Raw genomic sequence first — 15,244 nt, 5'->3', positions numbered from 1 at the left:
TTGACAAAGTTCCTCACCAGAGACTGTTGAGAAAACTCAGCAATGAAGGAATAAGAGGGGAAGTCCTCCTATGGATTAAAAACTGGTTGAGAAACAGGAAACAAAGAGTGGGTGTAAATGGGAAGTTCTCACAATGGAGAGATGTCGGGAGTGGTGTCCCCCAAGGATCCGTTTTGGGACCAGTGCTCTTTAACCTATTCATAAATGACCTGGAAGTAGGGGTGGGTAGCGTGGTGGCCAAGTTTGCAGATGATACCAAATTATGTAGGGTGGTGAGAACCACAAAGGATTGCGAAGAGCTCCAAGCGGACCTTGATAAATTAGGTGAGTGGGCTCAGAAATGGCAAATGCAGTTCAATGTAGCAAAATGTAAAGTGATGCACATAGGGGCAAAAAATCCAAACTTCACATACACGCTACAGGGGTCAGTGCTATCAGTCACAGACCAGGAAAGGGATTTAGGCGTCTTAGTTGATAGTTCCATGGGAATGTCAACTCAATGCATGGCAGCTGTGAAAAAGGCAAACTCTATGCTGGGGATCATTAGAAAAGGAATTGATAATAAAACTGCAAAGATTGTCATGCCCTTATATAAAGCAGTGGTGCGACCGCACTTGGAGTACTGTGTCCAGTTCTGGTCGCTGCATCTCAAAAAGGATATTGAGGAGATAGAAAAAGTGCAGAGAAGGGCAACAAGGATGATTGAGGGACTGGAGCACCTTCCCTATGAGGAGAGGCTGCAGCGTTTGGGACTCTTTAGTTTGGAGAGGAGGCGGCTGAGGGGGGATATGATTGAAGTCTACAAAATTATGCATGGGGTAAAAAATGTTGACAGAGAGAAATTTTTCTCTCTTTCTCACAATACTAGAACCAGGGGGCATTCATTGAAAATGCTGGGGGGAAGAATTAGAACTAATAAAAGGAAACACTTCTTAACGCAACGTGTGATTGGTGTTTGGAATATGCTGCCACAGGAGGTGGTGATGGCCACTAACCTGGATAGCTTTAAAAAGGGCTTGGACAGATTTATGGAGGAGAAGTCGATTTATGGCTACCAATCTTGATCCTCCTTGATCTGAGATTGCAAATGCCTTAACAGACCAGGTGATTGGGAGCAACAGCCGCAGAAGGCCATTGCGTTCACCTCCTGCATGTGAGCTCCCAAAGGCACCTGGTGGGCCACTGCGAGTAGCAGAGAGCTGGACTAGATGGACTTTGGTTTGATCCAGCTGGCTTGTTCTTATGTTCTTATGTTCTTACATAAACAGAAAGATTTTTGCCAGATTTCTTCCAGTGATAGGAAAGGAATGGGTGTTTGTTTTAATTATTTGTGGGTTTTCCTGGAAGTGATGTAACACCTCTTTAGGGATCACCAGCAATTCCTAGAGAGGACCGATGTCACTTCTGGTGAAAAGTCAGAAATGGCATCAGTCCTGTCTAGGAATTGCTGGAAACTCTGTTGGTTCGCCACAGAATTTTCAGTGATTCAAAGAGAAGGTGTGATGTCACTTCCAGGCTTTCTCCAGATGTGATGTGATATCACAAGTCCAATGTTCTTTTTTAAATCTTATTTTTCTCATGCTGCAGCGGAGAAAGGCAGAGGAAAACAAGAGCTGGGGAGCCAGAGCATCCCCTGCCTTCACAAGGGAGTCCTATCTGTTCTACTCTTCTGCCCCTTTCATATAAGTACAGCGTGTGACTGAGAATCATTCATAAAGCAGGGAGTTCCTGCAAAGTCAGAAAAACTGTAGCCAGTAGAGCATGTCTTCTTGTTTTCATTCTTGATCAACCTAATCCCTCTAGCAATTGTAGTCATGAACATGATCTTCAAAATATTGAGCAAATGCAAATGTTCCTGCCTGACTAGACCCTAAATTAATTCTGAACTGACAGTTTTAATCCCAGCAGCTGCTTTGATGCTGCAGCTTAATTATGAAAACATAATTGTAAATATTAAATCTTTTTCTTCAGTCTCTAATTTCTAAGTAAGAAAAAGACCAAAATGCATAATAGGTTCCAGCATCCGTTTTTGTTCAATGCACTGTAATTTCTCAAGTCACTGCATTACGGCATTTATATGGAAGAGAAACCAGTTCACATATTCAGATTCCACACTTGAATCCAGAGCAGCTTTTCTGTGGGTTCAATGATTTCCACCCACAAAACACAGTTTTCCCATCTCCGGCTCAACTCCAATAGTCCCCAAAAAATACTACTTCAGGAATTAAATCATGGATCAAGTGAGGAATTGCATGTTTGAATGCGATTTTTGTTTTTTAATGGTTCGTTACAGGTGCTTTAATTAAGTACATCAATAAGATAAAAATCCAGTGGCACCTTCAAGACTAAAAACATTTATTTCAGTATAAGCTTTTGTGAGTCAGCCAGCTCACTTTCTCAGACACAAAGAATACCTTGAAATAAGTGTTGTTCATGGTGCCACTGGACTTGTGTTTTATTTTATTGTAACAGACTGGTATAGACTATTACCCCTTGGTAGTTAAATAGATATCTTTTTTTTTTTAAGTACTTCAAAGCATGAAATTAAGTGTAACTTTGTGTTTTTGGGCTTTCAATTATCCGTGACAGTGAGGGTGGTGGCATTGGAAGAACTTTCTCCTGATGTAACATCATCACTTCTGGATAATATTACAATTACTGGACTCTTTTCCTTAATGTATATGTACAAAGGGGAGCCCATGAGTACCGGCAAGTAGGGAATCTCATTTCCCCATTCCTGCTCTCCCTCTTTGATTTTTTCCTCTTCTTTGCCTGGGTCCCCCCCCGCATAGTGTCTGCAGCTTTACCCTTTTCCTTCTTATCATCTACGGACCTAGTTCAGAATTATATAATAATATGGATCTTACTGAAACAAAATTGGGGTTTTTTTGTTGTAGTTCAGTACCAGAACAATGACCACATGAATGCCATCTGTTAATTGGAACCAGATGTGATGTTTTGGAATGTGCCAAAATTTGGTTACACTAATTGTCCCGGGGCCTTCTCTAGCATGGGGACTTTCCATATTTAGGACTGAGGCTCATGGAAACCTCAAGATTTTGTGTAGTTCCCTTATGGATATGGTGGCGCGGTCAAAGGGGCAGAACATGTTGAAAAGAATATTTGGAGAAGGTGTTTTGCCTAAGAATCTCGGGGCTCCTGCCATTATTGATTGGCTGTACTTCTGCCCACTGATCTACCATTCTTAGACTCCAACTCTATTTTATCAGAGGAGTCATAATTGATCAGTTGACTTTCTCTTTGGATTTAGCCCCAAGTGTTGAAGTGCTTTCGTTATTTGTACTTTTGGCATTTAGGAATAGGAGGATTGTTAAGCCAGCATTTCCAGCAGAGAGTTTTATACAGTTAGGATTGTATAGGACTATATAGATTAATGTTTTATAAAACTGTTTGAAATAAACTTTATTTAGTGCCTTTATTATTTAGTGCCTTTATTTAGTGCCTTATTTAGAGTGACATGTTCTTAGGCATTAAGGAGTAAGCTCTGAATGGGTATATTTCTCAGTTATAGGGGACTGCAACTTGCAGCTCTCCAGATGTTCATGGATCAGCAATTCTCTTTATCAGCCTCTGCCAGCATAGTCAATTGGGAGGTCACCAATTGGCCATTCTGGCAGGGGCCGATGGGGATGTGTAGTCCATGAACATCTGGAGAGCCGCGAGGTTGCAGACTCCTGCTTCCAGCATCTAAAAAGCTGCTCACTCTGTATGCTTTCCCAGTAAAAATGCTTTAAATAGTTAGAGGACATCTGGATATAGCATGGCTTTTGTCAGAGTGGCTGTTCCTTAACCGCATTATTACTGGATAAGCATCCCTTACCATGCCCAGTCTTTATCTTTAATTTGGATGCAAGACGACATCACAGATCAATGCATGATTATATTTTTTTACTCTAGTGCTCCATTGTTTGTTGCTTTGTCTATCTGGAAGCAGTCTCATCTCTAGTTGTTTTTCTTTTTTCATTGTTTTCTATAGGATGGCACAGTATTTGATGGCTTCCATCTATAGAGTCTCTATCGCTGATTGATGCAGTAATGCTCTGATGTAGTATGACCTCGCAACAGGCTTTCAGGGAGAAATTAGCTCAACAGCAAGCCAGTGCAGCACCAGCCACCACAATAATAGCAACACCAGCCACCACAACAGTGGCAACAACGGCAACGACAACAGCTGTTCAGAACACACCAAAGAATGGGGAAGCCACTATGAATGGAGAGGAGAATGGGGCGCATGCAATAAGTGAGTGAAAACTATGTTGCCAGTGGATAACTTGACCATTTTTTTTATCCAGCAGCATGGTGATTGGAGTTTTTATGTAGAACTATGTGGGTCGGTTTTCTGTTTACTGTGTGGCCCAATTGGTGGTTGGAACACTAGGATCCACCAGACCACGGCCACACAGCCCGGAAAACCCACCAGAACCAGTTGAATCCGACTGTGAAAGCCTTCGACAATACATTAACCAGTGTGTGGTTTATTTTTTTATTGGCTGTTGAGGGCTTTGCAGGCTGTGTAGTACAGTGTGGAGGAGAGAAATGCATCTTACTGTGACAGTCCTCTGAAGATATGCCTGCTATAGATGCGGGTGAAACATTAGAAGCTACAACTGCCAGACCCCAGCCACGACCACACAGCTTTGAAAATCCATAATAGTCAGCTGATTCTGGCCACGAAAACCTTCATCCTTGTTTTATTCCTTGTGGGGAATGCCATTCAGCAGTTTATTCAAAACAGAATGTGATTTGTGACTTAATGGAAAGCTGTTCTTAAATGTAGCATTTAAGTTTTGCTTTAACCTGGGAAGGAAGTGTACTTTTATGTAGCTAATGCAAACCAATCAAATCAAGTACCATTTGAGAAAATGAACAGTGTAAAGCTATGCTGCTAATAAAACATTAAAAAATTACAATGTTTTTGTCTTCCAGATAATCATTCAAAGCCAATGGAAATTGATGGGGATGTTGAAATTCCTCCTAACAAAGCAACAGTCCTCCGTGGCCATGAATCTGAGGTCTTTATCTGTGCCTGGAATCCTGTCAGTGATCTGCTAGCATCGGGGTAAGTAGAACAGGTCTCAAAGTATTTAAGCTGTTCACTTGTATCCATACTGATTATAATTATCTGTAATATGCTTGTTGTACACGCATTGGTTTGAGCATTTCGTTTTTGTCCATCAATTTATTGTTATTAAAAAGCCAAACTTTTCTGTATGCTTAACATACGTCTGGTCCTGTTAGGTCTGGAGACTCAACAGCCCGAATATGGAATCTTAATGAAAACAGCAACGGTAGTTCCACTCAGCTAGTTTTGAGGCACTGTATAAGAGAAGGAGGCCACGATGTCCCCAGCAATAAGGATGTAACATCGTTGGACTGGAATGTGAGTTGATGAAAACATCTTTGAAAAGTATTTTACAATGTTATAGTCTTGTTACTATCATACTTAAAGTTGTTCGGTGTTGCTAAATCAATTTCATTTTATCCTCGCAAAACTCCCGTGGTTATGATAGACAAAGTGTTATTTGAGGACCTGTAAATGGAAAGGATTCCCAGTGTTATATGTGCATATCCCATAGTGACCAAGTCATTGAGACTGTGAATGGAGTTCCACTCACCGTGGGACTTTTGCCTCCCTCTGTGTTCTCCAGTTTCCTGAAGTTGCTCCTGAAATATCAGTTTTGTTATTCCAGAAGATCTTTAGAATTTGCTTGTGATCTGCAGCTATAGGAGGAGTAATTTGAAATCACTTGGATCTCTCCCCCTTGCTCAAGCAGAGGTGCATTTTCTTGCACAAGTTTGAGACTGAATCTTTTTTTTCAACATAGAACCCATCTCCTCCGACTGGCACAGGCCAGATAACGTAGACTGGAAAAAAAAGAGAATATAAAATAATCTGAAATTAAATCAATGTAGATAACCCATACTAAAACATTCTGCATTTAGTAGACTTTATCAATCCTTCCAACTGTAAAGCTTTAACTCACAAATAAGAAACATGCCATGCATTCAGTTTCAACAGGATAAAATGGATGATATGCATGATAAAATGGATTCAAAACTTCAAGGAAACGATAATTTTTCAACAGTGGGAATCATTATGGACTAAAACCATTTAACTCACTGCAAGTCAGATGCTGAAGGACAACTGGTATAAAATATTTTTAGATGGTACATGACACCTGAAATGATTAAGAAGATGATAGTATCTGCTGGAGATGGTATCTGCTTGAGATGTAATGAAGAGGTTGGAACTTTTTTCATATGTGGTGGAGTTGTTAAAAAACCAAGAAGTTCTGGATAGAAATACATAAGAGGATACAGCAGATAATCACATTTGAATTTCCTCTCACTGCAAAAGCAATGCTGTTGGGTACACTACCAGAAAAGCTTCCTAACAAACTGAATGTACTGTGTTGGTACTTAATAACTTCTGCAAGAGTTATAATTGCAACAAACTGGTAATCTGATAAAGGCCTCACAATGGAATGCTGAGAGGACAAAATCAGAGAATATGCTATCATGGCCAAACTAACTAATCTTGTGAATCGACATCCAAAAGATGAATTTGAGAAGAAATTGAGTCCTTATTTTTCATACCAATCTGACCTGACCACGTACAAACAAAATATCTTGAAGTCTGGAATTTAACAATGATGATGCTTAGAAGTATATAAATGATAAAGATTTTAAAACCTTATAAAGTCTCTCTAATAAATAGAAAATGTTATATTGGAATTCATTATGGAATATGTACTTACTGTGTTTCCATGAAAATAAGACAGTGTCTTATATTAATTTTTGCTCCCAAAGATGCACTATGTCTTATTTTCAGGGGATGTCTTATTTTTCTGCTCCACAGCTGCATGCTCTGGTCAACGGGCATGCTTCCAAACAAAAACTTTGCTACGTCTTACTTTTGGGGGATGCCTTACATTTAGCACTTCAGCAAAACCTCTATTACATCTTATTCTCAGGGGATGTCTTATTTTCGGGGAAACAGGGTAATATAATGAAGGGTAGATTTCTTTTTCTGTTCTTTTTTTAATGTAATCATGTCTGTTTTCTATTATTTATTTTACTTTTTTCTTGTATGTTTAATAAATGCTGAAAAACAATTTTTAAAAATTATCAAACCTCCCCTCCTGAATTTAATTTTGAGGGTAGTTATTTCGACAGTGGTTCAGTTTGTGATTGTGTGTTATGGTGGGCAGTAATAAAATACTATGTTGTATTTATATAGTATTTTTTCTTGCTATTAAGGGTTCATAGAAGTTCATATTAATTTTCTCAGCAGTCCTTACAAAAAACCTGCAGGATAGGGTACTTCCCTGATCTCCATGTTAGAGATGGGGTGTGGGTGGAAACTTAGTGTCAGGGGGCTAAGTTAAACACAATGATGTGGGTTTTCTTAAAAAATAAACAGCCCTACCTTCTTTACAAGATGTCTGTTGTGGGGTGATGAAGAGAAAGGAGTTCTAAGCTGGTTAAACAAGACAGTAACCTTTTGTTGGGGAGCAGTTCAATACTTCCTCTTGTTCAGCAACGCTTCTGATTTCCATTACTTTTGAAGAATGAATTATGTGAAAAGTGCATCCACGTGTATGAATGCAGCTCAGCTGAGGCTCATTCCGTATGAGCCAATAAACACAGGTGTAGGATTCTATAAAGCCCATTTGGGGGGACGCCTTCGCATAGGTCCTGCCTCCAAAAAGAGTCTGCCCCATTGTATTTTCCCCAACCCGTTGTTTTTTTAAAAAAACGCTAAACAAGTAAACTAGCGATTCTTTTGAAAAATCCTGGATGGAACCACTCCTCCACAAACAGCCAGGCAGGAAGTGCTTTATTTTCCAACCTTCCCCCATGCCCTCCATGGTGAAGGAGAAGCCGCCTGCCGTTGCCCAACCTTTCCAGGGAGGCCCTTTTTCCCTAAAAAAAATTTTGGGGGTTGCATCTATGCAAGTGCAGCTGGTCATATCATGTGTTGCCAGGAATTAAAAGCAGAGAGAAGCATCTCTGTGCAAAAGAGCGACAGCAACCCGGATTGTTTCCGTGGGATCCAATCACTGCCTGCATGTGAACGAGTTAACAGGAAAACTGGTTCCTTTATCATTACAACCCGTTATACATTTGCTGTGCAGAATCGACCTCTGTCTGTTATATTACTTGAGTCTCATGTAAAACATTTCTTGATTTCCCTTTTGACATGTCCACCAGAGTGACGGAACGCTGTTGGCAACGGGATCATACGATGGCTTTGCAAGAATATGGACAGAAGATGGTAAGATTCAACAGTAGCTATTTCCAAATTACTTGATGGTTAATAGTATTGTCTTATTCATTCCCAAGACATTACAACTGTTAACTTTGTCTGTTTTAGGGAACCTTGCAAGCACCTTAGGTCAACATAAAGGTCCCATTTTTGCTCTGAAGTGGAACAAAAAGGGGAATTACATTTTAAGTGCTGGTGTTGATAAAGTGAGTATTGAAATATTTAATTTTCCAGTATAACACAGGCAATGTTCTGAGTACTTTTGCATGGTACTGCTTGAGTTCTTGTAAAAACTGCTCTTGGGGGATATAATTTTCAATCTAATTTTCTTTCTGTTCAGCTGGGTGTCATTAAAAAAAAACCTTGATTTCATCAAAACGAGTGGAATGCTTTCTCTGTTAGAAGATGATAATCCTTACCATGTGCAGCATGTTTTGAACAATTCTTGTTTGCTGTATATAGTGTACAGAATTTTCCATCAAAGAGTGGGGGGGGGCGTTGCGGGGGAGATGAAAGAACATTGCTGGTATTTTTGCACGCATGTGTCTATATACATTTGATGACATTCCTATCCCAGAGATGAACAATATATAATAGCACTTGATTCCTGATGCATCTTACTAATTAAAATGTTTTCCTTCTTGAATATCACTTTCATAATTGTGTTATTTAACTTATAGTACTGAAGTAAGAGACTGCAGGTAGAGTTATAAATATAGGCTGTAGATTTTTCGTAAAGTGCCAGGAATTACTGCCTCAAGACTTGAGAATACTAAATAGTGCTGAAGGATCCACTAATCATTCTAGAACAGGGGTAGGGAACCTGCGGCTCGAGAGCCGCATACGGCTCTTCTGCCTTTGCACTGCGGCTCCACAAGCTGAGCCGCTGGCCCCATCCTTGCCCACCCTGCAGGCAGCAGGGCGGGCCCACCAACTGCCTGCAGCCGGCTGGGCCGCGCCGTGGGCTTCCCCTCTCGCCTGCCCCGTTGGAGCGGGGTGGGTGCTTTCCCAGCGGCCGGCGAGGCCAAGCCGCTGGCCCCATCCTTGCCCGCCCTGCAGGCAGCAGGGCAGACGCATCCATGCGCTTCTCAGAATGAGCGGAGTAAAAGGTAAAAAAACCCAATATATACAGTGTTATCTTTATTTCAAATGTCAAAAATTATTTGCGGCTCCAAGTGTTTTCTTTTCCCATGGAAAACGGGTCCGAATGGCTCTTTGAGTGTTAAAGGTTCCCTACCCCTGTTCTAGAATATCGTGAATACTGTACTGTAATATCATGAAAGTTTAGTGGGAAATTTTATGATGGCTCATGGACAAAACCTCCTAAAATCTCTACTTTTCCCCAGGATAAATGGGTACTTAAAACTTGTGTGTTAACCTATTGGCATAGTTACCGCTTGGCAGAAAATCAGATTTGAGTTCCATCTTCCTCTTTGCAACCTTTCAGATTTTCTCTTTCGTAGCAAATTATAGCTTTCACTTGGACAAGCCATAGTTTATTCAAATGATAATTTGCTTGCAAACCACACTGAAAATCCAGTTCAAGTATAGGATGGTGCAAGGATATGGGAGTGGGTGGGTTTTCACGTTTTCCTTCAAACATGGGGCCCTTTTCAGGTTTGTATTTAAAGATGTTTTGTCCAGTCACAACTCTAGTCACTGAATTTAAGTATTCAAAGATTTGGCCAACTTTGCTATTAGAATATATGATAAGCAATGGCACATAGAAAAACATTTTAATGTACATTACTGGAATGGATCAAGTGTGGGTCCAGGCAAAACCGGCTTTTCTCCTCAAGGATGGTCGCTAATGTGCATGTTTTTGTTTGTGCTTTCTCCCCCTTCCCCCACACTGCCCTTACCCATGCAGACAACAATAATTTGGGATGCTCATACAGGAGAAGCTAAACAACAGTTTCCTTTCCACTCAGGTAATTGGCCTTCTATTAATTTATTTAAGCTGTTGTTGTTGTTGTAACTCAACCAAACACAAAGTAGCTTATACTTGTTTAATAAAACACACACCATTTTAATTTTTAAAAACTCAGAATAAAACTTCAGATCATATCAGAACAGCAGATCAGAACTTGCTATACTGAATCTACAGCATGTTTTAAAAGCAGATCCCGGCTCTGGTTCCTTAATAATGAGATGGGGTCCATCTGTCTCATGATTCTACCTTTAGACAGGAATCCACAGTGTCGCTTAGTAAAAACAATGTTTTAGAGAAAACCATATAATATTGCAAAGCACCTTCAGTTCATGACAACAGTTGACAGTATGAACACTGACTTCCAGCCTTGCCCTATGATGATACTACTGACTTCCCCTTTTGTGTTTAGTATATATGCCTCTTGTCACATCTTTCGTTAAACATGTAATGTCTCGCTGGTAGGCTGAAAGCAACCTGGTCCACAAAGATAAACTGTTCTCAGCCAGTATATTTGAGTGGGGGGCGGGGAGGGGAGTTATGTGTCTCTTGTGTAAAGTCATTTTGCAGCATCAGCAAGTGCTCAGTCCATTGCTTATTGATGGTAACTAGGAGGGAAACATCTTAGGTGTCTTTGAGCATGTAATACCACCGCAAGTCATAGTGTTATGCTGTTACTGGAAGTCTGGCTATGCTGTGGTCTCTAGCCTTCCAGGGACACATGCTATTGAATGCATTAGAATCACATTACCAATCCTATCTATGGTAGCAAGGGCCTTGGGTGTATTTATCCCTGCCTGATCTCTGAATGTTTTGTTTTCCCTTTTATAGCCCCTGCTCTGGATGTAGACTGGCAGAACAACACCGCTTTTGCATCCTGCAGCACTGATATGTGCATACATGTATGCCGGCTTGGTTGTGAACGTCCTGTCAAAACTTTTCAAGGCCATACGGTAAGTTTATAAATGACTCTTTTGACATCTCATTTGAGGTTTGGAGCATTTGGATTTTAATCATGATTTGATGCGCCATATATGGAGCCTGATCCTTTAATACATGGCTTGAAGTCATGAATTCTCATGTGTCAGTAAGGTTTTATTTCCGCAAGTGACAGACTTTAAGCACAGAAGAAAAAGTTCATCCTCAGCAGTGGTGGGATCCAAAAATTTTAGTAACAGGTTCCCATGGTGGTGGGATTCAAACTGTGGCGTAGCGCCAATGGGGCTGGGCGGGGCACGACGGGGGCGTGGCTGGGCATTCCAGGGGCAGGGCTTTCCTGGGCAGGGCTGTGGCAAGGACGCAGCCGCTGCGCCGGTCCTTGGGCGGGAAACGAATGCACGCAGGCGCAGGCTGCCACACTTGCTGGTGCACCTCCTGCTAGACTGCTTCAAGTTCTGCGCACTACTGCTAAGAGGAGGGGTGTAACTAAGGCAATAATCATGTGGCAAAATCACCAATTAGTAACCCCCTCTCGGCACACACAAATAATTAGTAACCTACTCTCGAAACCTGTGAGAACCTGCTGGATCCCACCTCTGATCCTCAGTCTTCTGTGCATCGCCACACTGGGAATACATCGGGGCTGTTAGAGCACCCTCTAGAGCTGGCTCAGAATCTCACTGAAGCTGGACTGCATCAGATGTAGTCTCAGAGTGCGCCTGCACAGAAGACCAAAGATGAACATTAGTCTCTGGAACCAGCAGAGAGGAGTAGCAGCAGAAGAAGACTTGGCCAGGAAGAGCAGAGTGCTGGTGTTCATTTTGGAGGGCTTTTCTCAAAGCCACAGCTTTTAAAACAGTGTATTTTAGCAGGGGTTATCTCTTTTTCTCCTTGTAAGGCTCCTGTGAGCTAAGGCTGCTGAATCTGGAAGGTGGGGCTTAACAGGGGTTAACAGAGTTCATCTCTTGTTCCTCTTTGTCCTGAGAGGTGGGGCTTTTGTCCTGAGAGGTGGGCTTTAGTTCAATCTCTGGAACCAGCGGCGCGCGCCTAATGGCGGGCGCAATTTTAATTTAATTTTTAAAAAATTTTTAAATTAATAAGGACATATTTGACAGATAGTAAGTGCAGATAGCTCCAGGGGGGCAGTGACTAAAAGCTTAATATTTAAATATCTAAACAAATCAGATATGAAGGCAGAAAGCCAGCAGGGAGATGGGGGCTTTCCAGTGTTTTGCACTGAGTGTCACATGTATGACTATCTGCCACTAGGACAGAAGTTGTGGGTGTGCCCTCGCTGCAATGAGCTCCTGGCACTCAAGGAACGTGTGCGTTCTCTTGAAGCCAAGGTGGCAGACCTGGAGAAGCTGAAAGAGGCAGAGAGGGTGACAGACAAGGCTTTCAGGGACCTAACAGCCGGGTCCCACTCCCAAGGTGACATCTCTTCAGATGTCATGGAGAATGAAGGTCTTGGGGACGGAGGGTGCCAGTCTGAGGTGGTGGAAGATGCTCCCTTAGATGGGATCCCTTCCTTAACTGGTGATCAGCTATCCTCTCTCTGAGGATACCCCTCGGGGAGGTGGGGGGCTCCTTGTAGTGTGTGATTCGATCATTAGAAATGTAGAGAGTTGGGTTTGTGAGAGGCGTGATGACCGCATGGTGACTTGCCTGCCTGGTGCGAAGGTTGCGGATGTCACACTTCGTCTAGATAGGCTTTTAGACAGTGCTGGGGTGGAGTCAGCAGTTGTGGTCCACATTGGTATCAATGACATTGGGAAATGTAGCCGGGAGGTTCTGGAAGCTAAATTTAGGCTGCTAGGAAAAAGGTTGAAGTCCAGGACCTCCAAGGTGGCATTCTCAGAAATGGTACCTGTTCCACACGCAGGGCGAGCTAGGCAAGCGGAGATACAGGGTCTCAATGCGTGGATGAGAAGGTGGTGTAAGGCAGAGGGTTTCAGATTTGTCAGGAACTGGGGAACCTTTTGGGACAAGGCAGGTCTGTACAAACGGGACGGGCTTCATCTTAACCAAAGAGGAACCAGGCTGCTGGCGCTCAACATTAAAAAGGTGGCAGAACAGCTTTTAAACTGATCACTGGGGGAAAGCCGACAGGAGCTGAGGTGACTTCGGTTCGGAATACAGTATCTATGGGGATGCAGACAGAGAGGGAGGTTTTTCTAAATCAACCAGATACAAGCGAGGAACATAGCAATGTGCATGTGACAAGGGATAGTGTCTACAAAAGACTTGATGGTAAAGCACATAAATCCCAGGTTAAGGACAGAGACAGGGTATACAGGTGTCTCTATGCTAATAGTAGAAGCATTCGACCTAAAATGGGGGAGCTAGAGTACAGAGTTTTGAAGGAGTACTTTGATATAGTGGGCATTACAGAGACATGGTGGAATGAGGAGAACCAGTGGGATGCTGTTATACCGGGCTACAGGCTCTATAGGAAGGATAGGACAGGGCGCATTGGGGGTGGAGTTGCCCTTTACATCAAAGAGAGCATAGTATCACATAAAATAGACAATGCAAGGGGAGCTGGTTCCCCTACAGAATCACTGTGGATATCAATACCAGGTGTGAAGGACAGTTTAATATTAGGAATATATTATCATCCCCCTGACCAAAGTGCACAAGAGGATTCTGAGATGGAAAAAGAAATTAGAGAGGCCAACAAAAACAAAAATGTAGTGGTAATGGGTGATTTTAACTATCCCCATATAAACTGGAAAAATGCATGTTCAGGTCATAGTAAGGAGAGAGCATTCCTGGATATGCTAAATGACTGTGGCTTAGAGCAGATGGTTGTGGAACCAACCAGGGGAGAGGTGATCCTAGATCTAATTCTATGTGGGACCCAGGACCTGGTGCAGGAAGTCAGTGTTGTTGAGCCGATAGGGAACAGCGACCACAATGCTGTCAGATTCAGTATCTCAGCATGCGAACAAGTGGCAACTACTAATGTAGTTACATTCGCCTTCAGAAAGGGAAATTTCTCAAAGATGAGGGGGATAGTGCGCAGGAAGCTGAAAGGGAAAATCAAGAGAGTCAAAACTGTCCAGGATGCTTGGAGGTTATTTAAAAACACAGTAATAAAAGCTCAGCTGGAATGTGTTCCACAGGTTAGAAAAGGCAGCACCCAGTCCAAAAGAAAGCCACCATGGTTAACAAGAGAGGTTGAGGAAATTATCAGAAAAAAGAAAATGTCTTTTAGAAAATGGAAGTCCAGTTTGGCTGATGAAGAATATGAGAGGGAACACAAATGGTGGCAAAAGAGAAGCAAGTTAGCTGTAAGGGAGGCAAAAAAGGATTATGAGGAACGCATGGCTGCGAACATCAAGACCAGCAACAAACAGTTCTTCAAGTACATCAAAAGCAGGAAGCCAGCAAGGGAAGCAGTAGGCCCGTTAGATGACAAAGGAACAAAGGGTGTGCTAAAAGATGGCAGGGAGATTGCAGAGAAGCTAAATGAATTCTTTGCATCTGTCTTCACCCAAGAGGAGGTGAGGAACATTCCTGCACCTGAACCAAGCTTCTTAGGAGGCGAATCCGAGGAACTAGTGAAGATAGTGGTAGACAAGGAAGAAGTTCTGGCAGCCATTGATAAACTAAATGTTACCAAATCCCCTGGCCCAGATTGCATTCACCCAAGAGTTCTTAAAGAGCTCAAGCATGAAATTTCTGATCTTCTCACTTTAATATGCAACTTATCCCTGAAATCAGGCTCCATCCCTGAAGACTGGAAGATGGCCAATGTCACACCAATCTTTAAGAAAGGATCTAGGGGGGACCCGGGAAATTACAGGCCAGTCAGTTTGACATCTGTTCCTGGTAAATTAGTAGAATCTATCATTAAAGATAAAATTATAAAACATGTAGAAAAGCAAGACCTGCTGAGAAAGAGTCAGCATGGCTTTTGCAGAGGCAAATCCTGTCTTACAAACTTACTAGAGTTCTTTGAGGGTGTAAACAGGCATGTGGACAGGGGTGAACCGGTGGACATTGTCTACTTGGATTTCCAAAAGGCTTTTGACAAAGTTCCTCACCAGAGACTGTTGAGAAAACTCAGCAATGAAGGAATA

General features: G+C 42.1%; 1 protein-coding gene across 1 annotated transcript in view; it reads left to right on the top strand.

Annotated features, from left to right (window-relative positions):
* The window catches only part of LOC125431324 (F-box-like/WD repeat-containing protein TBL1X), a 36,586-nt gene that overhangs the window by 3,938 nt on the left and 17,404 nt on the right, over positions 1–15,244 (top strand). Inside the window, 9 exon segments of the mRNA XM_048494090.1 lie at positions 3,998–4,018; positions 4,021–4,261; positions 4,948–5,080; positions 5,260–5,401; positions 8,236–8,299; positions 8,399–8,496; positions 10,161–10,221; positions 11,052–11,173; positions 12,617–12,620. Coding sequence (XP_048350047.1) covers positions 3,998–4,018; positions 4,021–4,261; positions 4,948–5,080; positions 5,260–5,401; positions 8,236–8,299; positions 8,399–8,496; positions 10,161–10,221; positions 11,052–11,173; positions 12,617–12,620 — 886 coding nt within the window.

This window comes from Sphaerodactylus townsendi, linkage group LG04 (genome assembly GCF_021028975.2).
Source record: "Sphaerodactylus townsendi isolate TG3544 linkage group LG04, MPM_Stown_v2.3, whole genome shotgun sequence".
NCBI lineage: Eukaryota > Metazoa > Chordata > Lepidosauria > Squamata > Sphaerodactylidae > Sphaerodactylus > Sphaerodactylus townsendi.
This window is presented reverse-complemented; position numbering and strand designations above follow the sequence as displayed.